We start from the raw sequence: 23,536 nt of genomic DNA on the forward strand, positions 1-23,536 counted from the left end.
AAGATGGCCCTGGCCAGGCGCTCGTACCTCCGCACCCAGGCAGCAGTGGTCACCATCCAGGCCTTTGCCCGCGGCATGTTCGCCAGGCGCCTGCACCGCCAGGTACCGGCCCTGCCCGCAGCCGCGGGGTTGGGGATCCGCTCGTGGTGGCAGCTTCGGAGGGGGACATCCCACGTGTGCTCTCAGGGGTGCAGCCCTTGGGTAGGGGGTACTGACGGGTTACAGGAGCCCCAGGTAATGTGGGAGGGGGGTGGGCTGGCAAGTGCATCCTGGGATCTGGAGGGAGCCCCCCTGTAGAGCAGAGATGCATCCCCCTCTCGCTGCTGGTAGAGCAGTGACCTGTTTGGCTCAGCTCCTTGTCCTGCATGTGCAGGGAGTGTGGGGCCTTACCTAGCAGCATGGGGGGGGTACCTGTGGGCAGCCCCCCCCAACTGCAGGCAGTGTGAGCAAGTCGTGCTGTGACTCCCCGGGCAGAGGTACCGCTCTCCTGCCTGGGGGGTGGGGCGCCTGGTGGCCCGTTCAGGGTCTGTTGGGAGCTGCCCCATCCCCACCCTCAGGAGTGAGCAGGTTCCTAGCAGGTATCGAAGGCGGCCCGTGCGCCTCAGCTCGGGGGATCTGCATTGTCGTTGTGCCGGCTCATGTGGGTCCAGTGCCCAGCGGGGCTCGTGCTGGAGCAGCCCATGCCCCACCCCTGCCCACAGCCCCTCTGCGGGGAGCAGGCAGAGTCCTACAGCCACACCCGGCGTCACGCTGGTGCCGACTTTCACTTGTCCGGCTGGGTGCTCCACCCAGTGGCCCCGCCCCACCCCACCTCTTCTCCAAGGTGCCCCCTCCCGTCCCCGCGTGACCCTCCCTCATCCCACCCCTGCTCCACCCCCACAAGTGCCTCCTGCCCACTGCCAAACAGCTGATTGGTGGGTGCTGAGCACTCCCTATTTTTGGTGGGTGCTCTGGGGCTGGAGCACCCACAGTTAGGCCAGGCATAGGCACTGACTATCTCCTGGGTGTCCTCGGAGGCCGGCAGGCTGCCTGCAGCCCTCGAGGCTGCCAAGTGGAAGGGCAGAAACCCACTTAGAGCTGGGGGGCAAAGGAGGCGGGGTGGGAATTTGATACCTGGCTCTGGTCTTGTCCTGGAGTCCAGGCTTGGATCTGATCCCAGCCAACCGCTCCCTTGTGAGGTGTGTGCGCGTGCGTGGCATGGTTCTGGAACTGCCTTGGAGTAGAACCACCAAATACCCCCACGCTAGGAAAAATGATTCCTGCCCCAGTCTCTAGCAACCCTTCTCCGCCTGCCCCCAGGCTCAGGTGCAGGATAGAACAGTTGCAGCAGTGTCCTCTCATCTGCTCCTAAATGCTCTTCGGGGGCCACCAAGTGTCTCATTCCAGTAAGACCACGTGGGTAAACCCTCTGGCCGTGAAGCAGGGCTCCTATTCTCACCGGCATCCTCGGCGTCAGGCAGGGGGTGCACTCGCGTGTTCTTGGATCCCTTGTGGCCGCTGTTTGTGCAAGGACGTAGCTGCCGGCACCTGGTGCTCTGGCCGAGTTTCTGCCCTAAGCCTTGGCGGCTCTCTGCTCTCTACCCAGATGGTGGCAAGCCAGAAAGCTGTGGTGATCCAGAGCGCGGTGAGGGGCTGGCTGGCTCGCACCAAGTACCTTCGGGTGCGCAGGGCGGTGGTCTATCTGCAGTGCTGCTACCGGCGCATGCGGGCTCGCAGGGAGCTGAGGCGGCTCCGGATCGAGGCCAAGTCGGTGGAGCACTACAAACAGCTCAACAAAGGCATGGAGATCAAAGTGATGCAGCTGCAGTGCAAAGTGGATGAGCAGGTGGGTGGGTTGGCTCCTCCTGCTGCCCCAGAGCTACAGGGGGATTCCTGGGTCTCTAGCGCTGGGATGAGCCTTGGGCACATCTGGGAGAGTCCTGGGGAGCTGCATTCTGCCTTGCTAAGTTCCCCTAGCAGTCTATGTTGGATCGTCTCCTCCTCTTCCGTGTTCCTGTGAGTTGTTAAGCAGTAGCCATGCTCCACTCCAGAGGTGGCTGCATTTCACTCCCTTAATGATACCGAACAATCTCCGATCACTCTGCTGAGAAAAGGTGCCTGGGGGAAAGGCCTCTCTACCCTTCTCCTGGGAAGCACTGTCCATTAGTGCAGCCAGACTTTGGTTCTTTTCCGGCCCAGCAGTACCTGACTCCAGGGCCCGGCAGGAAGACTTGGATCGGGCTCTCCTGGCAGAGCAGGATCCTGGACCTCTTGGCTCAGGACAGATTTCTAGTTCTGAACCCACCTAACTCCCTCTGGCTCAGCCCTCGGGCGGGTAGGGGAAAGCGAAGGTGTGGGGAGTGAGGCAGTGCAGGTGGAGCAGCTGGCTTGGTAGGGCTGGAGGAAGGCTGCAAGCGGCAGCGGCTTTCCCTGCTCTGGTCTCCTCGGGTATTTCACGGGGCGCTCGGGGACTGAGTGGCTCTAGAGGGCACCACGTGCTCAGGCCCTGGCAGCCTTTGAACCTTTTCTTCTCCCCACCCCTCTCCCGCGTGACCCAGCGGATGCCGCTTGTGTAACTTCCTCACGGTGCCTCGTGTCCGCCCTCTCCCCCGCCCGGCAGCGTCTCTGGCTCTGCTCGTGCCCGGCAGGCCGTGCTCTGTCGCTGACTATTTACCAGTTGGCGCCGCCATCTGTCTGCCTCCCGTGTCTCGCGGTTTGCTCTCTGCTGGGGAGGGGCTTTAAATCGAACCTGCGCCCCTGACGGTCTCTGGCCTATGTGGACAGACCCCATCTCGCTGCCCTGGGGTGGATCGGGCGGCCTGGAAAGCTGGTGTGGGGGCAAAGGAGACTTGGGAAAAGCCAGCGCACTCTTGGGCCAAACACATCCGGGGTGGGGCAGGGCAGGGCCCAGGATCTCTGACACAGGCTGGCCCCAGGGGGGTTCATGGTTCCTCTGAGATGTGCGGAGCCTGGGAACAGCAGGTGGCCCAATGCCAAGGAGCAGGTACACCAGGCCCGGCCCAGCCCTAGCATAGGAAAGACCGATGCCAGGGCTGGTAAAGCAGGAAACTGGGAGTCAGGACTTCGGTGTCAGGGCTGAGAACAGAACCCAGAAGTGATGGGCCTTGGGGAAGTCATTCCTCCTCCCATGCCTCAGTTTCCCCAGCAGTGTCCTGGGGCTGACGCTGCTCGGGTTGCCGGGAGGCACTGGATAGCACCTCACTTCCGGGGAGCTGTATGGCTTTTGGGGGGATGATGGGGGCAGTCTGGTGAGATGAGGCCCAGGCAGCTTCTCTGGATTTCCCCCTCCTGGTTCCCCGCTGTTCAGTGCTCAGATAGGAATCACCCAGTTCCTCCCCTGGGACCCTGCCAGGCCTGAAACGGCTCTTGACTGCTGCCCCTCCCACAGGCCAGGGAGATCTGGAGTCTCTCGGAGCAGCTGTCGGCACTGAGAGCCTCCCACAGCGAGGAGGTGGAGCGGCTGTGCAGTGAGCTGCGGGAGGACAAGGCGCAGGAGACGTGCATCCGGGAGCTGCAGGAGCAGCTGCAGCGCGTGGAGTCGGAGAAGAGCTGCTCGGAAGGCCGGCTGGGCCAGGAGATGGAGGAGCTGAAACAGGTGCAGGGCACAGGCAGGGGTGATTTCTTGATTGTCCGGCTAACCGGCAGCCAGCAATAACACTGAGGGGAGCTAAACGTCCCTTCCTTAGACCTGGTCCCAAAGAGCAACGATCCCCACCCCAGTGGTTAACGGGTGTGACTCAAACCCAGCACTGAACATATGGGGCAGCTCCAATAGCTGGCAGCAGTAGTAGGCTGGTTATCCTCTCTGGCTCAGCTGTGAGAGTGGGAGGCGACACAAGTGTTCTCCTTGCTAGTGTGTTGCAAAGGCTCTGGTGACTTGACTTAAGCTAGTCTGTACATAGACTTGGCAGGAGTCAATTTTTTTTAATTGATAAATATTGGCCACCATAAATATCCCTGTACGCACAGACAGTCAAATATGTCCATCGATAGTCGAAACCTAGACAGCCAGAAACGCTGTTTGACATGAACCTTCTGAAAGCAAACCCGGATTATTCTGTATATCTGACGTAAGACGTTGATGATCGGGTTTAAGTTGTGGAGACTCCGAGAGTTAAAGCTCCACCTTGTCTGATCCCCCTTCTGCCACCAAAGTTCCCACAACTCAAAATTTGAATAAAAAATTGAAGCCAACACTTAAATCCTTGATGCTGCCCATCAAAAGTAAAACTGTCAATAAATCTCCCATGCAGGGGCCTGGCTACTCTCCGGGCCCCCTGGCTGGTGGGGTAGAGGAAGGATGGGCCCTGCAGCCTGTGATGGGCCCCATGTGAAAGAGCCTGCCTGGCCTCCGACCCCCAGAGCAGGTCCTCTCGCCCCATAGCTCTGGACTGCTGTCAGGGTCTGCCCCCACCACCCAGCTCTCTCTCTCCCGCCAGCGCCTGACTGAGCTGGAAGCCATGAAATCCAATCTGAAGGAAGAGAAGGACGCTCTCAACCAGCGGATCATGGAGCAGTCGCAGGAGCTGGAAGGTTAAAATGCCCCTCCCACTAGCCCCTTTCCTGCTGTGCCGGGTGCAATCAGCTGGGGGCTGGATTCTAGGGAAGCCCAGTGGGTGGCTCCGGCTGTGCTCACCCGGGCGGCCCAGCTCTGTGGGCAGGGTGATGCTGCCAAGCCGAGACTGTGGCCCAAAACTAGGTGGGCTGGTTACTGAGACGGCTCCTGCCGATCACTGCCCTAGCTCTGTGCCCAGCCTCGTCCCAGAGGCGAGGTCTCGTGTGGCCTGAGCCTGCCCGCCCTGGCGGCTGAATCCATGGGCCTGCTGGCCATGCTGCTAAGTTCCCAGCTCTCTCCTCGCAGCTCCACGCCGGAGGAGATGTTTTCCAGAGGCGGCGCAGCATTGGCGCTCGGCAGCCCCGTCAACGTTCCTCCCCTGGTGCTGGTGCCTGGGCTCCTGCACAGGGTGGGCAGGGAGCAGAGCCTGTCACACTCGGGTCCAGGCCTGCAGGCAAATGTTACCGTCTCTGCTCTCCTCTTCCCCGCCCCCTGCAGACCAGCTGCGCCGGCACGCGGCGGAGAGCCAGGAGCTGCTGTGCCAGCTGGAGGGGGAGAGGGCTCGCTACCAGAACCTGGTGAAGGAGTGCGCCCGCCTGGAGCAGTGCTGCGAGAACCTGCAGGATGAGGTGGCCTTCCACAAGGTGAGCAGTGCGGGCTGGGCTGATGCCCTGGACATCCCAGATACCCCGGGGAGCCAGGCGAGGGGTCACAGGCTGCCGCGAAATGGAGGGAAGCTCTTGCTGAAGGATTGTCGCATGGAGGCAGGACTGGGGAGGTGGACAGGAAGCCTTGCTGGTCTGTGCTGTGTTCACTCAGTGCCAGGGCAGAGGTGGCCCTAGGGTCGCTGTGTGTTCAGAGCCGCGCCCTGCCGCTGAGAACAGCTGCACCATCGGCGCGAAGCTGGCTGGGGCTTTTGAAACCGCGAGGAGCCCAAATCCCAGTGACTCCACGTGGTGTCTGGGTGCCAGACACCTTCAGCTCTCTGGGAAAGTCCCAGCCCGAAGCTAATGTCACAGCTGCACCATCCACTTCTGCCCTGCTCCCTGGAGATCAGAGGGGAACGTCTCTCTGGTCCCCATGGCGGGATTCCCTGGCGGGCAGCACATCCACTGGAGGACGGAGGCACCCCGCCCCAAATCTGTCACCACTGGGCTAGGGAGCGGTAGCACGTGCCCACGTAAAGATCCGAGCTGTCTCCCTGCCGAGTTCTCCCCATGCCCTAGCCCCCCGCCCCGTAACAAGGACTGGAGCTTCAGCCACTGTATAACGCACCCTTGTACCTTTCCTCCCCGCTCCAGCAAACCCCCAGCCTCCAGAGGTCCCCTTCATCCAACAGCATCCTGGACTCCGAATGCAGCTACCTATCGTCTCTGTCGACAGCCCCGTCCCGGGATGATGCCGACCCGCAGAGCGAGGTGAGACACTTTCACATCAACCAATTGGCTTTGGTGCATGGCTCTGCTGCCCTGACTGCAGGCGGGAAGCCGAGGGTCTGGGCTCTGGAACAAGCATTGCCCTGGGCTGGGCACAGGCAGGGGGCGGGGGAAGTCCCCGAGCCAAGCCTGCCCTCCAGCCCTTTGCCCCTCGGCGGTGGCAGCGGCACCTAGCTGCCAGTCCCATTGGCATCAGACTCGGGCCGGGAATCGTAGCAAGGCCCTTCTGACTGGGTGGGCTGCGCTGGTGATCTTGTTGGTACAGCCCAGTTAGTGCCTGCAAAGACGTGGCCTTTGACTGGCACGTGTCGCACAGGGCTCCGTGCGCTTCCTGTGTCACAAACCTCCCCTCCCGTGTGAGGGCTCAGCTGGGGAAGCTGCCCGAGCTCACAGCTTGGTGGCAGAGCCAGGAGTAAACCCTGGCGTCCCCTCCCGTATGCTGCCTCCCGGCAGCGTTCCTCTGTGTGCGACTGGGCCAACCAGACCGACCTGTCCTGCCGTCCCATGGCTGCCACTGTGTGGTCAGATGCCAGGGGTGCCCTTTCCCCTCACTCCTGGAGGGAGCGGGGGCGTGGCCTCAACCAGAAGAGGCGGAGCCTTTCAAAATTTTAAAGGCCTTAAATGACCCTGGAGCTACTAGCTGCAGAGGTGGCTGGGAGCTCTGGGGCTCAGGGGTGAATTAAAGGGCCTGGGGCTCCAGCCGCCGCTTGGGTGGGGTTTTAAAGGGCCCGGGGCTCTCCGCAGCGGGAGCCCTGGGCCCTTTAAATCACCGCCGTGGAAGCCGGTCCAGTCCGTCACGGCATACTGGCTCTTGCCGGTACTCTGTACCGTCCCGTACCGGCTTACTTTCACCTCTGGTGCCAGATGGGCTGTGGGTTGGGGCGTTCATGGGGAGTTAGTGCAGAGCTTGGCATCAGGCGCCGCCTGCCCAGTGTAGCCAGATGGCCCAGTCCGAGTGGGGCTCAGTGTCCAGCGTCCGACACACCAGGGATGGTACTTGAATGCATCTCCTGGCCTCCTCCTCCACCCACAGTCCCCATCTCAGTCCCTGGACCATGAGAAGGGCCGCTGCAGGCAGAGACATGAGTGGAGGAGGCTCAGATCCGACAGCCCTTCCTCCTCGCTGAACGACGACGATGGGCAGGACCCCTGTCACGGAGTGTAGGGGAGTCAAGCCCTGCACCCCCGGGCTCCCTGCGATTCACAAGGACTCTCAGCCAGCCAGTAAAGCAGAAGGTTTATTTAGACGACAGGAACACAGTCCAACACAGGTCTTGCAGGCACAGATAACAGGATCCCCCCCTGTTAGGTCCATCTTGGGGTCCCAGGAGCCCCACAGCTCCCATCGGGGATCAGAGCCCTCTCTCTCTGCTTCCCCTCTTTTCCCCAGCCGGCTCCAGTCTGCCCAACCCCCTCCGGCCCCTCCTCTCTCCTCAGCTTCTTTCCCGGGCCAGGAGGTCACCTGACCCCTTTGTCTCCAACACCTTCAGCCAGCACCTTTGCAGGGAGGGGCCCGGCCATCAGTTGCTAGGCGACAGAGTGTCAGGCATTGGGCCTTCTGCTTTGCTAGATACTTGGAGGCCTGCACCCAGCATTCCCAGCCCCCAGTACGAACAGTCCCACTTCGTCACACCTCTTCCCCCCTTCGAGACTGAACTGAGCAGGGTCACTCCAGCCAGTGACCTGGGGAAGTTCGAACCCACCTACGTTGCCATGGCTGCCCCAGGGTCCCCCCCGTTCTGGGGGAAGTTACCCCCAGGTCATTCCAGTTTCCTGCCCCCCTGTAGGTCGGGGGGACTCGAGGGCACTTGCAGGTTGCAGGGGGGAAGCCTTATGCCACCCGTGCTCTTTCCCCACCCCAATACCCCTGGGGTGCACGCAGGGCTGGGGCCTTCTCCCCAAGTTCCAGTCTGGGGGGCTGTGATTCAGGCTCTCTCGGTTCAGAGCCCCCCTTTTGACCCTGGCCCCGCTCTGGACAGGCTCCTCGGGGCGGGGCCCGGGCCTTACAGCCATCTTCCCCCTGTCCCGGGCCTTCCTCCCCCTCTGGCAGACGTCACAGGAGCGGCAGTGCTGCCGGACATGGGCAAAGACCCCAGGCCAGTAATAGTTCTGTAGCAGCATCTGCTGGGTACGCCAGGCTCCCTGGTGCCCTGAGGGGGGAATGTCATGGGCCTGGCACAGCAGCTGGTGGCGATACTCCTGGGGTACCACCAGCTGCCTCCTGATCTCTCCCCCCCCCGACTCCATTTTCCCTGGGGGAGCCCATTCTCGGTACAGGAACCCCTTCTCCCACAGGAACCTTTTCTGGCCACCTCGTCCCATGGTCTGTCCCCCCCCGGCCCCCCAAGGTTGGCCAGGTCCCCTATCCTCCGCAAGGAGGGGTCTTCCCGCACCGCGGCCTGGAACTCAGCCGCTGGGGCAGGGACGGGGATCTGCTCTCTCTCACCGGCTGGGTCTGCGGCCGCAGCCTCTCTGTGCCCTGTCCCTGGGCGTTCCCTCCCCACCGGGTCAGGGTCCTGCGCCTCGGGCGGAGTACCTTCCCCGGTGTCAGGGTGCAGAGCCCTGCGTCGGCTCTGACTACGGTTCACGGCCAGGGCACCCCGGGTGTTACTTGGCCAGTCCTCAAGGTCCCCCCCATTAACACCTCCGTGGGCAAATGTGGGTGCACCCCCACATTCTTGGGGCCCTCCTTGTCCCCCCACTTCAGGTGTACCCTCGCCACAGGCACCTTGAATGGGGTCCCGATCACACCCCTCAGGTTCAGGTAGGTGTTGGGCACCATCCGATCTGGGTCCACCACCTCGGGCCGGGCCAGCGTCACCTCTGCGCCCGTGTCCCAGTACCCAGTGACCTCCCTCCCGTCTACCTCCAGGGGAACAAGGCACTCTTTCCGGAGGGGTAGCCCCGTGCCCACCCTGTAAACCCAAAACTCAGGGCTGGGAGCATCCAGCCCCTCGGAGGGGTTGACCCGGGCCCCCCCTCCCTCCTTCGCAGGTGGTACGCGGCCAGCCCCCTTTTCCTGCAAATGCTGCCCCTCATCCGGCTGGTTCTCTACCCAGTTAACCCGGTGGGGGGGTTGGTCTGCTCAGTTTGTCCGGGAGTTTGGGGCACTGGGACCGCAGGTGGCCCCTCTGGCCACATTGATAGCAGCGCATGTCCCGTTGGTCCCCTCGAACCGGTCGGTTGTCGCTGGCCGTTCCCTTTGGGAGGGGATTCTCCCGATTCCCCTTTTGGGTGGTCTCAAGATGACTCTCTCTCTGCGTCGCGACGGGCCTGTTCCTTTGGGGTTCCTCCCTGCCACCCCCCAACTGGCTCTTCACATAGTCATCGGCCAGCTGCCCTGCATGTCGCGGGTTCTCTGGCTTTTGGTCCCTTAACCACAGCCTCAGGTCAGATGGGCACTGCTCATACAGCTGCTCCAGTACCAGCAGTTTAACCAGGTCTCCCTTCGTCTGGGCCCCATCTGCCCACTTGCTGGCGTACCCCTCCATGCGGATGGCCAGTTGCAGATAGGAGACCTCAGGGGTTTTATCCTGACTCCGGGACCTCTCCCGGTACATCTCAGGAGTCAGCCCAAACTCACGCAGCAGGGCCTGCTTGAATAGTTCGTAGTTCCCTTTCTCCTCCTCTCCCAGCTGGCCGTACAATGCCATGGCTTTGGGGTCCAGTAAGGGGGTGAGAACCCGGAGCCTGTCCGCAGGATCCACCTGGTGCAGCTCGCAGGCCGTCTCAAAGGCACCCAGGAAGTCACCCATGTCCTCCCCCTCCTTGCGCGGGGCCAGGATGGACTTATCAAAGCTCCGCGCAGTCCTGGCCCCCCCTTCACTCACCGCCGCCCGGGGCCTGCTGCCCCCAGCCTCGCCAGGTCCAGCTCATGTTGACGCTGTCGCTGTTTCTCCGCCAGTCCCTGTTCCCTCTGTCTCGCTTCATGTTCCCTCTGTTCCTTACGATCCTCCAGCTTTCTCCATTTTATCTCTCTCCCAGTCCAGCCGCTGGCGCTCCACGGATGAGCGTCGCTGGGACGATTCCCTGCTGGGGGATGAGCTTCGCCGGGAGGATCCCCTGCTGGCCGGGGGGGTGACGGCGCCCTCGGTGCTCGCTGGGCTCCTCTTCCCCCTCCCCCTAGGCATAGGAATGGGGGGTCTCGGGATGCCCTCAGCAGCCGGCTGACCACTCCCAGCCGGGCCAGACACTGGTACCTGGGCTGCCTCTGCCTGGCTGCTTCCCTCAGACAGGGATCGGTTCATTCCTGTGATCTTCCTCCTCCAGCTGGGCAATCAGCTGGTCCTTGGTGAGTTTCCCACGGCGCAGCCCCCTGTGCTTGCAAATCTCCACCAGGTCGCACTTGCGCCGCTTGGTATACATCTTCCTGCTGGCTGCTCGCAGGCCGGGGTGCTCGCCGCTTCCCACGGGTTCCAGGGGGACCGCTAGTGTGCCAGTCCTTGAGGTCACCCCCTCTCTGCCAGGGTCAAGCTGCAGACTCCTCCACCCCTGGGATGGCTTGCTGTGATCCCCCGGGTGACCCTGTTACTGCAAAGTCCTTCTCTCTGGTCACACTCTCCCAGGGGTTAATCGCCCCTTCGTTTTACTGCTCCCCAGTCACTTACTGCAGGAAGCGCCATCCACGGGGTGCAGTCATCCCACTCCTGCCACCAGTTGTCACGGAGTGTAGGGGAGTCAAGCCCTGCACCCCCGGGCTCCCTGCGATTTACCAGGACTCTCAGCCAGCCAGTAAAGCAGAAGGTTTATTTAGACGACAGGAACACAGTCCAACACAGGTCTCGCAGGCACAGATAACAGGATCCCCCCTGTTAGGTCCATCTTGGGGTCCCAGGAGCCCCACAGCTCCCATCGGGGATCAGAGCCCTCTCTCTCTGCTTCCCCTCTTTTCCCCAGCCAGCTCCAGTCTGCCCAACCCCCTCCGGCCCCTCCTCTCTGCTCAGCTTCTTTCCCGGGCCAGGAGGTCACCTGACCCCTTTGTCTCCAACACCTTTAGCCAGCACCTTTGCAGGGAGGGGCCCGGCCATCAGTTGCTAGGCGACAGTGTGTCAGGCATTCGGCTGCATGGCCTTTTGCTGCTAGATACTTAGAGGCCTGCACCCAGCATTCCCAGCCACCAGTACGAACAGTCCCACTTCGTCACACCCCCTATGAGAAGGCTTATCTCCTCCTCCTGGGGCAGCTCAACGTGGTCACGGAGGACCTGGCCAGGACCCGCGAGGAGCTGTGCAGGGCCAGGGCTCAGCTGGCTCACGGGAGGAAGCCCTTTGAGATCTTCAAGCGCAGGGTGAGATTCTCACCCATCATGTCCCTCGCTGCAGAGGGGGTGGGGGTGGGGAGGGGCCTGCTGCCTGTGGGGGTGGGGAGGGGCCTGCTGCCTGAACGGCCCGGTTCAGTCTCCTCCTCCTCCCCAGCAGAACATTGCAGAGATCCTGGGGTTGAACAGGAGCCCGGAGAAGATGGTGGAGGAAGACTCCATGATAGAGGAAGACTTGAAATATGCGTATGATGCTGTCCGGGTCTCCAATAAGTGAGTCTGTTTACTCAGTGTCTCAGCCATGTCTGGGTTTCCCATAATGCTGCTGTGGAAGCTTAAAACCCCCCTCCGGGGGCCTGGCCTCCAGGGCCGCCCAGAGGATTCAGGGGGCCTGGGGCAAAGCAATTTCAGGGGCCCCTTCCATGGAACAAGTTGCAATACTATAGAATGCGACATTCTCGTGGGGGCCTTGCGGGGCCCGGGGCAAATTGTCTCTCTCCCCCCTCGGGTGGCCCTGCCGCCCTCCAGCAGCGCTGGCCCTGGGGGAGCAGCAGGCCATCTGAGGTTGCAGGGATGCATTTGTGGTGGAGAGGCGAGACGGGGTTTGGGTGGCAAGAGCCAGGTCAGAGCCCTGACAATGGGAAGTGCGTGGTTCAGAGTGTGGAGACTTCAAAAAATTCCAGGTTCAAGTCTTCTGGGTTCTGTTCCAATCTCGGCCTTGGACTTAAGCAACCCCTGCCTCAGTTTCCCTAGCTGTAAAATGGGGGAAGCTTGCCTGTCTCACCCACGGAGGGGCATAGAGTTGAGGCCTTGCCAGCCTCCTGCCTGGTGAGCCAATCGCTGGCACCTCTGAGTTATTGCCCTTCCTTGCAGGCTACTCAAGAGCCAGCTGCAGGAGCAGCAGCAGGAGCTGGAAGGTCTCCGCCTGGACAACTGCTCCCTGAAGCAGCTGAGCAAGCAGCAGCAGAGCCTGATCCAGGACCTGCAACTGCAGCAGGAGGAGGGCGGGCTCCAGCACCAGATCGTCCAGCTGAAGAGAGAGAACCTGGTAAAGCGGGAGCGGGCCTGTTGGGATGGCGGGAGGGGGGTTGGTGGGAGCATTGCATGGCTGAGCTTGCAGTTCAAGACTTGCCCCAGCCTGGCCACGTAGCTGTGGCTGTGAGAAGGCTGATTGCTGCTCAGCATGCTGGGTAAACGCCCTGGTGCAGCGCACCCCCCGCCTCCCCATGCTGGGACTTGGGCTCCATGGAGGGGCCATGTGCCTATTAGAGACGACAGTAGCTGGGGCAGCGTTCTGGCCAGCTGCTTTCCGTCTGCTGCAAGGCCTTCCTGGGGAGATCTTGCTGCTCCTGGCTGGGAGGGTGTATTGGAAAGAGAGGGTCCCCTCCAAGCACCAGGTGATGGACTATCCTTTCCCCGTGTGCTCCCCAGGATCTGAAGGGTCAGCTGGAGAGGCAGGAGAAGAACATGCTCAAGCTTCAGAAGCAGCTGAAAACCTCCATGAAGCAAATCCAGGATCTCACAGGCAGGTGCCTCCTGTGACTGGTCCGGCTGGGGGGCGAATGTCCTTTGTGGCCGGCCTAAAGGGGGGTTCTGCTCCCGACCGCATCCCCTAGCCTGGATGCAGCAGCTTCAAGCAGAAACACGGCTCTGCCGCCTCACCGCAGGAGCAGTGGGGGCTGGTGGGATGGGCCTGAGCGCTGCTCAGATGGCGAGGGGCCCTGGGCCTGGCGATGGCACTGCCGAGGCCTGAGCTAGAGGGGATGGGGCCCCTGCTCCCCCAGCTGCCCAATGAGACCCGCTAGGCAGCAGGGCAGAGGCGACCATCTGTGCACCATGAGCTCCGTTAATGCCAGCGTTTCTGCTTTTCCTTCAACGCCCCCTTACCTGCCACGGGGCATCGCTACCCGTCTGCACGAGAGCTGCTTTGCAGCCGGGAAGCAGAAATGAGCCTCTCGCTGACAGACGACCGACCAAAGTGGCTTTTCTTAGCCGCTGTTCTGGGCTCGCCTTGTGTCTCGTGTTGTCTCCTAATAGCAAAGCTCCCACAGCCTTCTGTAAACCTCCATGTTCTGGGATGTGCTCCCCGAAAGCCCCACACTGAGCGCACAGGACCCCCATCACAGCTGCCAACCCCAGAGCAGAGCTAGCAATGCCTGGTGAATTGCAGAGTCGGACTGCTCTGATTCAGCGTCCCCTTCGCTATTGTGGGGTACAGAGCAGCAAGGGTACCCTACTACGGCACTGGCCGAGCAGGGAGCTTTGCAGAACTGGGGGTGCTCTTGGCAGCAGTTTGATGGAGGGGAGATGCTGGCTGGGTTTGTAGGCAGCTGATTTAAAACTGGTGGGTGGAGAGTGACCAGACAGCAAACGTGAAAAGTCAGGACAAGGTTGGGGGGTAATAGGAGCCTATGTAAGAGAGACCCCCAAATCAGAACTGTCCCTGTAAAATTGGGACATCTGGTCACTCCAGGTAGGTGCCATGGGGTACTGGACATTCACAGATTAAGAGGCGAGCAAGTGAAGGGTTATTTGCCAACAGCAGCTTACAGGGCTGCCTGGCAGCGTCCATCCGGTTCGCTCTCAGCCCAAGCAACCTCTAGCTCTGAATATCCCTCTGCCTAGGGCCCAGCTCTCCTGGCAGGAGTTCCCCGGGCAGAGGTGGGACCCCCAGTCCCTGCCCCACTCAGGAGTCAGGTTACGTGGCCCCGGATCCAAGCGGATGCTCTGACTCTAATGTTCTTGCTCCTTCCCCTGTGCAGCAAGCGGGAAGGCCCGGTTGCTGGAGCTGAAGGTGGAAGAGATGGAAAGGCCCTTCGATGTCCCGTGCCCAGCGGGGGCATTCGGGGGCATGCTGGGGTGCAAAGCAGAGGATGAAGGGCGCCTCATCAGGACCATCATCACAGGTGGGGGGCTGGAGCCCCACGGGGAGTTGGGGCTGAGGGTCTGTCTACACAGCAGTGTAAGTCCTGGCTCAAGCCAGACCCCCTTGTGTCCACACAATTCCCCATGGGCTCGAACCTCAGGGCCCAGGACCCTGCAGAGCTGGAGGGGCCGGGACTCTCCTATCCCCAGTGGCTTGAACAGACAGACTCCCTCGGGGCCTGTCGTGCTAGAGCAGCAGCAAGAGGCAGGTGTGATGCGGAGCAGCATATGCCGAGGCATCAATCGCGTCCCGCACAGCTGCGTGGTGCCAGTCTCGCTGCCGCACCTGGGCCATGGCGTGCAGACAGGCTCGTGGGAAGGCGCTCACGGAGCAGCAGGCTGGGACTGATGTGAGGAAAGATGACGTGTGGCTGGCTTGGCGGGATGACAGCCGGGGAGGGAAGTGCCCGAAGAGAATCTGCGCTGGGAGAGGTGCAAAATGGCCCGATGGAAAATGGGGACAAACTTCCCCTTTCTGAGCCCTTCCAGGGGAAGGATCCCTGGGCAGGTGCTTTAGGGCATTGGGCTACCCAAGCTGCTCCAGAGCCTCCACATTGCGCATGTCTTTCTAACCACGCTGACCTCTCCCGAGGAGCATCTGGGAATGGGACGTTCCCCATGGCCCGTGCAGAACTTCACTAAGCTCCTCTGCTACTTCGCCCTCCACTGCAGCTCCCCTTTCCGCCCGCACGCCTCGTCCCGTTCATCCCAGCCTCCCCGGATGCTTCTTGCCCCCGGAAAAGCAGCCAGTTCTGGGGTAGAGCACATCAGTGCTGCACTGGGAGTGAAGAACCCTGTATCCCTTTGAAACCTGCAGGGTAATGCAGGCACACTGGCAGAGCACTGCGGGTCTGGCCAGGACCGTGGGGGTGAATGTGCCGGTTCGGATCGAGCCGTGGGCTGTAGAATGGCCGTGTGAGTGGCGCTTGGTTTGCTGACCGGTCGGGAAGGCACATGAGGTTGAGTTGCCTCCTTTAATGAGGGCAGGGACCCTACATGGGAGCAGGCAGGGATGGGGTGGCTAATGGACAGCTGACTTTGAAAGGGGATGGGGGGGGGTTCTGTTTATTTGGGGTGGATGGGAAGTCTCCAGCCCCACCTTGGTTAGTGCTGGGCCAGGCCAGCGGTGGCTCTGTGCTTATGAGCAATGACTGAACTCTTGTGAGTGGGTGAAGGGATTAAATCAAATGTGCACGTGCCCACGTGGGAGAGCCCAGAAATGCAGCCGTGGGGCAGGGGGGTCTGTGCATGTTAATTTCCATGAGACCGGAGGGCGACTGTCAGCAGCCAGAGGCCTCCTCCCCAAACACTTCAGCAGACCTGCAGGACAGGAGCAGGAGCCTGCTAGGGGTGACCCCAAGCTGGCGAGGAGGGGAAGGAGGAGGACAGCACCTGGCTGGGCCAGATGTCGGCTCTGTCAGTGGGGGCGGGTGGAGTGGCTGTGCTGGAGGCTGGGGGGCAGAGGAATTGGGCAGGGTGGGGGCAGAGATGAAGCCCCTGCACGGGGAGGGAAGAGCAGAGGGGGCTGTGCCTGGAGAGGTGCTAACGGCAGGGAGGGGTGATGCCCCTCTGGGCGCTGGGCTGAGCTCAAGCTGCTTGGCTGTAATGAAAGGGGCGACTGGGCCTTGGGATCCGGGCTCTGTCCAGGTGATGGGCCCAGGTCGGGGTCAGAGGACGTATTGCTGAAGTTAGCAGGAGCTTGGCTCCTTCCGGGGAGGGGAGGGGTTTGAAATTGGGGCCCTGAATGCAGGGCCTGTCTCGTCCCACCTGTCGCTTGCTACGACCCCTCTGCCCTGTAGGCAGCTCCCGTGGGGCAGGCCCCAGCCTGTGACTTGTGGCTCGGACCTCCGGCTCCATCCCGGACTCACTCGGCCCCTTCTCGCCCTGCAGATTTCAAACCGCAGCACAGCCCCGGCGCCCTCCCCACGCTGCCGGCCTACGTCCTGTTCATGTGCTTCCGGTACGCGGACTCCGGCCACGACGAGCACGGGATCCGCTCGCTCTTCGCCGCCGTCGTCAGCGGCATCAAGCAGGTGGTGAAGGTACGGTGGTGGGGGACATGCCGGGCGAGGGGGCAGGGGGATCGTGGCCCCTCTGTAGTCAATGGCTGAGGGGCGGCCCTCAGGCGCTGGCTCCCTACCGCTGGCACGTGCCCCCCACCCAATTGTTCCCTCTCGTGCCCGAGCTGCCCAGAAATGCCTCCTGCAGCCCCCAGGCATGTCCTTGTGTGAGCCGGGGCAGGGGCCAGGGCGTTACTAGGGATCTGTGATGCCACCCTCAGGAGTGTGCCCGTCGAGGAGGGCTTGGGGCCCTGGGGCTGAGGTTACAGGCCGGCTCAGCACGGCTGCTCTGGGCCACTGCCTGGCTTGGAGGGGCAGGAGGCCTCGTCCTGCAGTAGCCGTGCTGCTTACGCGCATGGGGTGGATTGGGGTTTTTGTCGGGGTGGGGATCTGGGAGGTGCAGGCGGGCGCCATGATGGGGAGGTGCAGGCAGGCAGGTCGGCTCCCTGGGGTCAGCCAGCAGGAGCCTGAGGCTGCTGGTTTTCTGCCTCTGGCCAGAGGTGGCCTCAGTCACTGAGGGTGTCCCACTGCTCCACCCCCTGGGCGGGGGCTTGGGGCTGCCAGCAGGGAGGGCTGGGTTGCTGCTTCCCCCCTTCTGCCCCCCCATGCAGAGGGAGAGGCCAGGGGTGTCTGGGGGCAGTGGTTGGGGGAGGTGTTGCTGCCCCAGCAGGGCATGTGGGGGAAGAGACCCCTCGGTCCCGGTGAGAGCCCTGCCGAGGAGTGTCCAGCCCCAGTGGCTGGGAAGAGGAGCGGAGGCCGCTCTCGCTGCAGTGTCGGTCCCCTGTGAGGGGCCTGGGCCTGGGCCTGGGCGGAGAAGGGAGCAAACGCTGATACTGATGTGATATTAATCCTTGTGTCTCAGGGGCTCCTCTGCAGGCTGGCAGCCCCCCAGCCTGGAGCACTGGGCCCTGCAGAAAGCAGAAGCTCTCGCTGGCCTGGCCATGCCTGGTGCCGCTTCTGCCTGCAGCTGCATTTGCCTCTGGCAGTGACTTTGGAGCCAGCCTGGGGCAGTGACGGCTCCTCCCCAGCACTGGCTGCATCAGGGCTCTTACTGCCTCTCAGCAGACGCTGCTCCCTGATGGGCAGTGGCCCCCAGGGTCCATCCCGGCTCCCCTGATCGCTGGGGCCCCACGGCGCCGTGAGATGGAGATTGCTGGAGCTCGCCCATGGCTGCCAGCTGTGAACAATGAATCAGGGTGTCTCTGGAGCAGGCCCCGTGGTGACTGGGGACCCCAGATGCTGGTTGGGCTGTCGGGGAGCAACTGTAAAATCCAGGCCTCCCGAGGCAGCCAGGGGCACAAACGGGGGGCTCGGCTGGGCTGAATGCTGCCACTTGTGTCTGCTGAGTGGCCTCCTGTTCTGGCCCTCGCACTGATTTGGGGGGAGGGATGCAGACCCCCAAGCAGCGGCTGGCTTTGCTGGTGTGCCCACGGCCTCTAGCGCGGCTCCCTGGCACAGTCTCCTCGTGCTCCCTCCTTGTGCGAGTCTCCAATGCCTGGGCCCCCCCACCCCACCCTGATGCGTCGCTTTGTGTCTCCCGTTCGCAGAAGCACAGCGAGGACTTCGGCGTGGTGGCGCTCTGGCTCGCCAACACCTGCTGCCTCACCAACTGCCTGAGACAGTACGGCGGGGACCAGGTGAGGGCACGGGGCCTGCTCCAGCACGGCACCTCCAGGCTGGCCTGGCCTGGCCTCCCCCGGCTGGGGGCTGCAGACCAGGTCACAGCCAGGAAGCAGCAGGCATGGGGGGGCTGTTTGCCTTTAGTAGGCTCCCCCTAGTTTCTTTTGAAACCAAGATGGCGCTGAGTCAGTCCCTGGCGCTGGCTTGGGCCAAAAGGCCTGTCTTGGCCCACTGCTCCGTGGCTGTTTACTTCAGCTTCTCTCCTTTGGGGTCAGTGGCTCCTGCCCTCGGCCTCAGACAGGACCTGGCCGGGCCATGGCCTCGCTGCTCCAAGGGGAAGCCTCTGGCTGATGCCGCCCTGCGTGTACTGGCTCTTTGCCTGCCATACTATGCAGCAAAGTGCACTTGCACTTACTGAATTTCATCTGGCTGATTTCACACCAGCTCTCCAAAGAGCTGCCTGTAGGCAGGGACAGCCGAAGGGGAATAACCGGTGAGGCAGAGGCACCTGAGACTGGTTCTGGGTGCCGCGCGTCAGGAAAGATGTGGATAAATTTAGTCCAGAGGCGAGCAACGAGAATGAGAACAGGCTTCCACAGCCTGACCGTGGAGAGAAGCTGAAAACTGGGCATGTTTAGTCTTGAGACGCAGAGCTTGGGGGATGGGAACCTGATGATTAGCCTTCAAATGCGTTAAGGGCCGTTACAAAGAGGACAGTGATCAATTCGCCATGTCCAGCCTTCAGAGGACAAGGAGTGATGGGCTTAATCTGCAGCAAGGGAGATCTAGGTGAGATATTAGGAAAATCTTTCAAACTCTCAGGGTAGCAACGCTCTGGAGGGAGGCGGTGGGATCCCCTCCCTGCAGGTTTTTAACAGGCTGGACGAACACCTGTCAGCGATGGCCGAGGTTTGGTCCTGCCCCAGCGGGGGCGGGGCTGGAGTCTGACCTCTCAAGGTCCCCTCTAGCCCGACAAGCCTACGATTCTATGGTGAACCACAGCCCAGACCCTCTGGCTTCAAACTGGGCAGTAGCTGCTGGCCTGGGGAGGGGTCTCTTCCTACCAGCAAACCATCCACCCCCGAAGGGCTGAGAAGAACCCAGCCAGATCCCCTCCATGGAAGCCCCTGAGACCAGCATCCTCAGGGGATGTTCTGAGCACTAGAATAGGATGCCTGGGTGACCTGTACCGTGGGGATACTGGGTGCTGCTGGGTTCTTTACGCCACCTGCCTTGGGGAGGGGGGTAGGGGAGCTTATGGCAGTGGGGACAGAGTTGATCTTCAGTCACTGACCTGTGTCAGGTGCGCCGAGACCCCTGGGTGGGAATGTGACGGACTCTGGAGGGGAGACGTGTGCAGTGGATGCTGGGGTGGGTCCCTGCATGGCTACCCCACAGCTCTCCAGAGCCCAGGGCATGGCTCTGCCAGGCTCCAGCACCTCTCGGTCCACGAGCCCGGCCATTTGCTGTCCGCAGAAGTACCGGCTGGCCAACACCCCCAAGCGGAACCAGCACTGCTTAAGGAACTTCGACCTGGCCAGCCACTGCCAGAGCCTGGGTGACCTGGCCATCCAGATCTACCAGCATCTGATCTGCGTGGCACAGAAAAAACTGAAGCCCATGATTGGTATGTACCGGCTGGGCCTCCTGGGAGCGCTGTAGGGATGGGAGCGAGCTTGGTGTGACGAGCAGCACTCGAGGCGTGAGGGCAGCAGAGAGCTGGCTTCTGGCTCGGTGCTCGAGGCGGGGATGCCATGGCTAGGCCTGGCATAAAGGGGTCATGGTGGGCTGGGCAGACCTGGCATCTCGAGAGCAAGTGGCTGCCCCGTCCCCCTCAGTACAGCCTCAGAGGGACCCTGTTACCTGCCCAGTGACCCTCTGGGATTGAGGGTGGCTGGGGCACTGACCTGCCACAAGCCCTGTGGGGGGAGTGAGGAGATTAATGGCATGAGCTGGACAGGGTGGGGGGGGGGGGCGGGAAGGTCCCTGCTCTGCCGCCTGGCTGAGCGACTGCCCCCTGGGAGCGTGGCACTCGGGGCTAGTCTGGGTCTGCTCTGAATGGCAGCGAGCGGCAGGTGACTCACCAGATGGCAGGAGCCGGTCTGGAGGTGCAGCCTCCCAAACACAGCGCCTGGGCTGTGGGGTCCTGGGGCATGCACCGGATGCTGCCCATAGATCAGTGCCCAGGACGTATCCAGCCCCCTGGGCACCGAGAGCAGAGCCAGCCGCAGAGGCAGGGCCCTTTGCTCCCTGAGGGAAGGGCCCTGGGATTTCACCACCCGCTGGCCAGGCTGAGCTCAGTCTCCCTCCCCTCTGCCTTGCCAGTCGCCGCCATGCTGGACAGCGAGACCATCCAGGGCCTGTCGTCGCCCAGATCCCCCAGTTACGGCAAGCAGCCGGCGGCTCCCGCCTACACGCTGGACTCGCTCCTCCAGCAGCTCAGCTCCTTCCACGAGGCGCTGGGGAGGCACCAGCTGGAGCCCGTGGTCGTGGGCCAGGCCTTCCGGCAGCTCCTCTTCACCATCAGCAGCGTGGCCCTCAACTACCTGCTCCTGAGGAGGGACGCCTGTTCCTGGAGCCAGGGCCTCCTGCTCAGGTCAGTCGGTCCCCTCCCGCCTCCTGCGGGGCTTGGGTGCTGCTCCCCCGTCAGGCTGGGCCTGGAGCCTCCTGGACCCTCCGTCCAGGCCACAGCCGCTATCCGGGGTTTTGTCCCTCCTAAGCTGGGCTTGGCCTGCGTGGCCCAGGCCCATCCTCCAGAGCACGGGACTGGGCGCTGGCCCCTCCTGGGCTCCGGCTGACTCCCAAGCGCTGGGTTTTCCATGGGCGTAGGGCTAATCCCACCTGGCCAGGGGGCGTCTGTAGAGGGGGAGGCAAAGCTCCAAGTGCCAGGTTCCTATGGTGCCATCAGGCCTAGCTACCGTCCAGTTCTGCCCCCATCACTGGTGGGGCACCTCAATCTGCCTGCACGTATCCTCCTGACACCCCAGCGGTGGCAGTAATACCCCCCGGGGAAGCTTGCTCTGCCAGAGACCTCAGGCAGGACTTGAACCCAGGTCACCAGAGTCCCAGGCTAGTGTCCTACCCCCTGGGCCATCCTTCCTCCCACCTAGCTGGTTGGGAGTGGGGCCGCTCAGCTCTTCATGGCCCTGGGCTGCTATTGGCAGTTCTCCTGCTGGGTCGAGCCAAGCTGTGCCCGGCATGGGGATGTCCCGGCTGGCCGGGGGCACAAAAGTGTGTGTGGGGGGGGGGGGGGGCTGTGTCCTGGCTGACTAGTCTGGGGCGGGGGAGAACTGGGCCCAGCTGAGTGGAAGGGAAAATGATGCTCAAACTGGGGCCACCCGCTCCATTGCGTGGGCAACAGGGAGCCTCGTCCTGGGCAGTGCGGAGCCCAGGATGGGGCTTGAACCCTGGACGTGTGGCTCTAAAAACCTCCACCCCTGGGCGGAGCGAGGGAAGACACGAGCTGTCACGCTCCCGTCCCCGGTCCCGGCACTCGAGGGGGACAGAGCCGTGCTGGATACATTCATAGTGCTGCAGCCGCAGAGAGCCACCCTGCTATGCGCTGACAGGCGCCAGGCTCCCCCAGGCAGCTGCTCTTAAGGGGCTGAGCTTATGGCTGGAGCGTCTCGGTGTGGCTCTGTTCCAGCTGCAACGTGAGTCAGCTGGAGGAGTGGCTGCGGGCCAAGGGCCTCCAGCAGAGCGGCGCCAGGGAGGTCCTGCAGCCCCTCATCCAGGCCACCCAGCTGCTGCAGGTGACGAAGACGACGCAGGAAGATGCTGAGGCCATCTGCTGCCTGTGCACGGCGCTGACCACTCCACAGGTGACCGGCTGCTCCAGGAGCTCGGGGGTGATGGGCCACGGGCCTGGGCTCCGCCACCCTGGAGGGATCAAAGCTCCCCAAAGGAGGGGGTGGTGCTGGGGGAGGCCGTGTGCATTTGGGTAACTTGAGGGCACCACCCACCCCATGAAGGGAAAGCGCTTGGGCTGCCAGGGCCAGTGGCTCTGGGAGCTGGTACCAGGATGTGGCCCCTGATTCAGCCCCGAGGGCTCCCAGCTAGTGCCCAGGGCTCCTGCTCACTCGGGGGCCCACAGGCGGGCCCCTTTTTCTGTAACTGCCCCAAGTTCCACCAGCCAGGACCTTGCTTGGGGTCCCTTCTCTGCTCCCCTAGGACTCCGCTTCCTGCCGGCCCCGGCATGGGGACCAGATGGGCCCTGTCCTCTTTGCTCGGGACTTGCTGTGAAGGAGTAGGAAGCACAGACTGTCTGTGCGGGGGAGGGGAGAGCCAGAGGTTTAGGTGAAGATGCAGGAATTCAACTGTGAGCTGAGCTGGGCCTGGGGGAGGGGAGGTGACACCTCTGGCCAGGGCAGACAAAGGAAGGAGGCGGAGGAGAGAGGAGGGGCCGGAGAGGACTGGGAGTCGAAAGTGGGCTGGAGAAGAGAGGGGAGCAGGTAGACCGAGCTCTGATCCCCGGGGGGGGGCTGGGAGGCCCCCCCAAGATAGACCTAACCGGGGGGATCTGGTTATCTGTGCCTGCAAGACCTGTGTTGGACTGTGTTCCTGTCGTCTAAATAAACCTTCTGCTTTACTGGCTGGCTGAGAGTCCTGGTGAATCGTAGGGAGCACGGGGGTGAAGGGCCTGGGTCCCCCACACTCCGTGACAACTGGTGTCAGCGGTGGGATCGACTGCACCCCGCGGACGGCACTTCCTGCAGTAAGTGACTGGGGAGCAGTAAAACGAAGGGGCGATTCACCCCCGGGCGAGTGTGACCAGAGAGAAGGACTTTGCAGTAACAGGGTCCCCCGGGGGATCACAGCAAGCGATCCCAGGGGCGGAGGAGGCTGCTGCTCGACCCTGGCAGAGAGGTGGTGACCTCAAGGACTGGCACACTAGGGGTCCCCCTGGAACCCGTGGGGAGCGGCGAGCACCCCGGCCTGCGAGCGGCCAGCAGGAAGATGTATTCCACGCAGCGCAAGTGCGACTTGGTGGAGCAGTGTAAGCAGAGGGGGCTGCACTATGGGAAGCTCACCAAGGCCCAGCTGATTGCCCGGCTGGAGGAGAGAGACCGAGTCAATGAACCGGACCCGGTCTCTGAGGGAAGCAGCCCGGCAGATGCAGCGCAGACACCAGTGTCTGTACCCGCTGGGAGTGGTCAGCCGGCTGCTGAGGGCATCCCGAGACCTCCCACCCCTAGGCCTAGGGGAAGGGGGAGGAGGAGGAACCCAACTACCGAGGGCACCGTGACCCCCCCGGCCAGCAGGGGGTCGTCCCGGCGACGCTCGGCCTCCGTGGAGCGCAGGCGGCTGGACTTGGAGAGAGAGATACAACTGAAGGAGATGGAGATGGAGGACCGGCAGAGGCAGCGTGAATTCGAGGACAGGGAGAAGCAGCGCAGACATGAGCTGGCCATGGCCCAACTGAACAACAGGGAGGCCCTGGCTGCGGTGAGTGAGGGGGGGCCCAAGCCTTCAAAGAGCTTCGATACGAACTTCCTGGCCCCGCGTAAGGAGGGGGAGGACATAGACACCTTCCTGACGGCCTTTGAGAATGCCTGCGAGCTGCACCAGGTTGACCCTGCAGACAGGATCCGGCGCCTCACCCCCTTACTGGACTCCACCGCCGTGGAGGTGTACAGCCGAATGAGAGGGGCGGAGGCGCGGGACTACAACCTGTTCAAAGAGG

At 62.6% G+C, this 23,536-nt stretch overlaps 1 protein-coding gene across 1 annotated transcript in view; it reads left to right on the forward strand.

The window, feature by feature from the left end:
- Positions 1-6: 6 nt before the first annotated feature.
- Positions 7-23,536, forward strand: part of LOC123359411 (unconventional myosin-Vb-like) — a 97,861-nt gene continuing 74,331 nt past the window's right edge. The window contains exons 1-13 of the mRNA XM_045001082.1: positions 7-102; positions 1,586-1,825; positions 3,389-3,595; positions 4,440-4,533; positions 5,054-5,199; positions 5,857-5,973; positions 11,406-11,521; positions 12,122-12,296; positions 12,680-12,773; positions 14,011-14,154; positions 16,064-16,215; positions 17,781-17,870; positions 19,330-19,480. Of these exons, the coding sequence (XP_044857017.1) occupies positions 76-102; positions 1,586-1,825; positions 3,389-3,595; positions 4,440-4,533; positions 5,054-5,199; positions 5,857-5,973; positions 11,406-11,521; positions 12,122-12,296; positions 12,680-12,773; positions 14,011-14,154; positions 16,064-16,215; positions 17,781-17,870; positions 19,330-19,480 (1,753 nt within the window). The 5' untranslated portion in view covers positions 7-75. The remainder of the gene's footprint in view (positions 103-1,585; positions 1,826-3,388; positions 3,596-4,439; positions 4,534-5,053; positions 5,200-5,856; positions 5,974-11,405; positions 11,522-12,121; positions 12,297-12,679; positions 12,774-14,010; positions 14,155-16,063; positions 16,216-17,780; positions 17,871-19,329; positions 19,481-23,536) is intronic.

The sequence above is a fragment of the Mauremys mutica genome, unplaced genomic scaffold (assembly GCF_020497125.1).
Source record: "Mauremys mutica isolate MM-2020 ecotype Southern unplaced genomic scaffold, ASM2049712v1 Super-Scaffold_100120, whole genome shotgun sequence".
Taxonomy (NCBI): Eukaryota; Metazoa; Chordata; order Testudines; family Geoemydidae; genus Mauremys; species Mauremys mutica.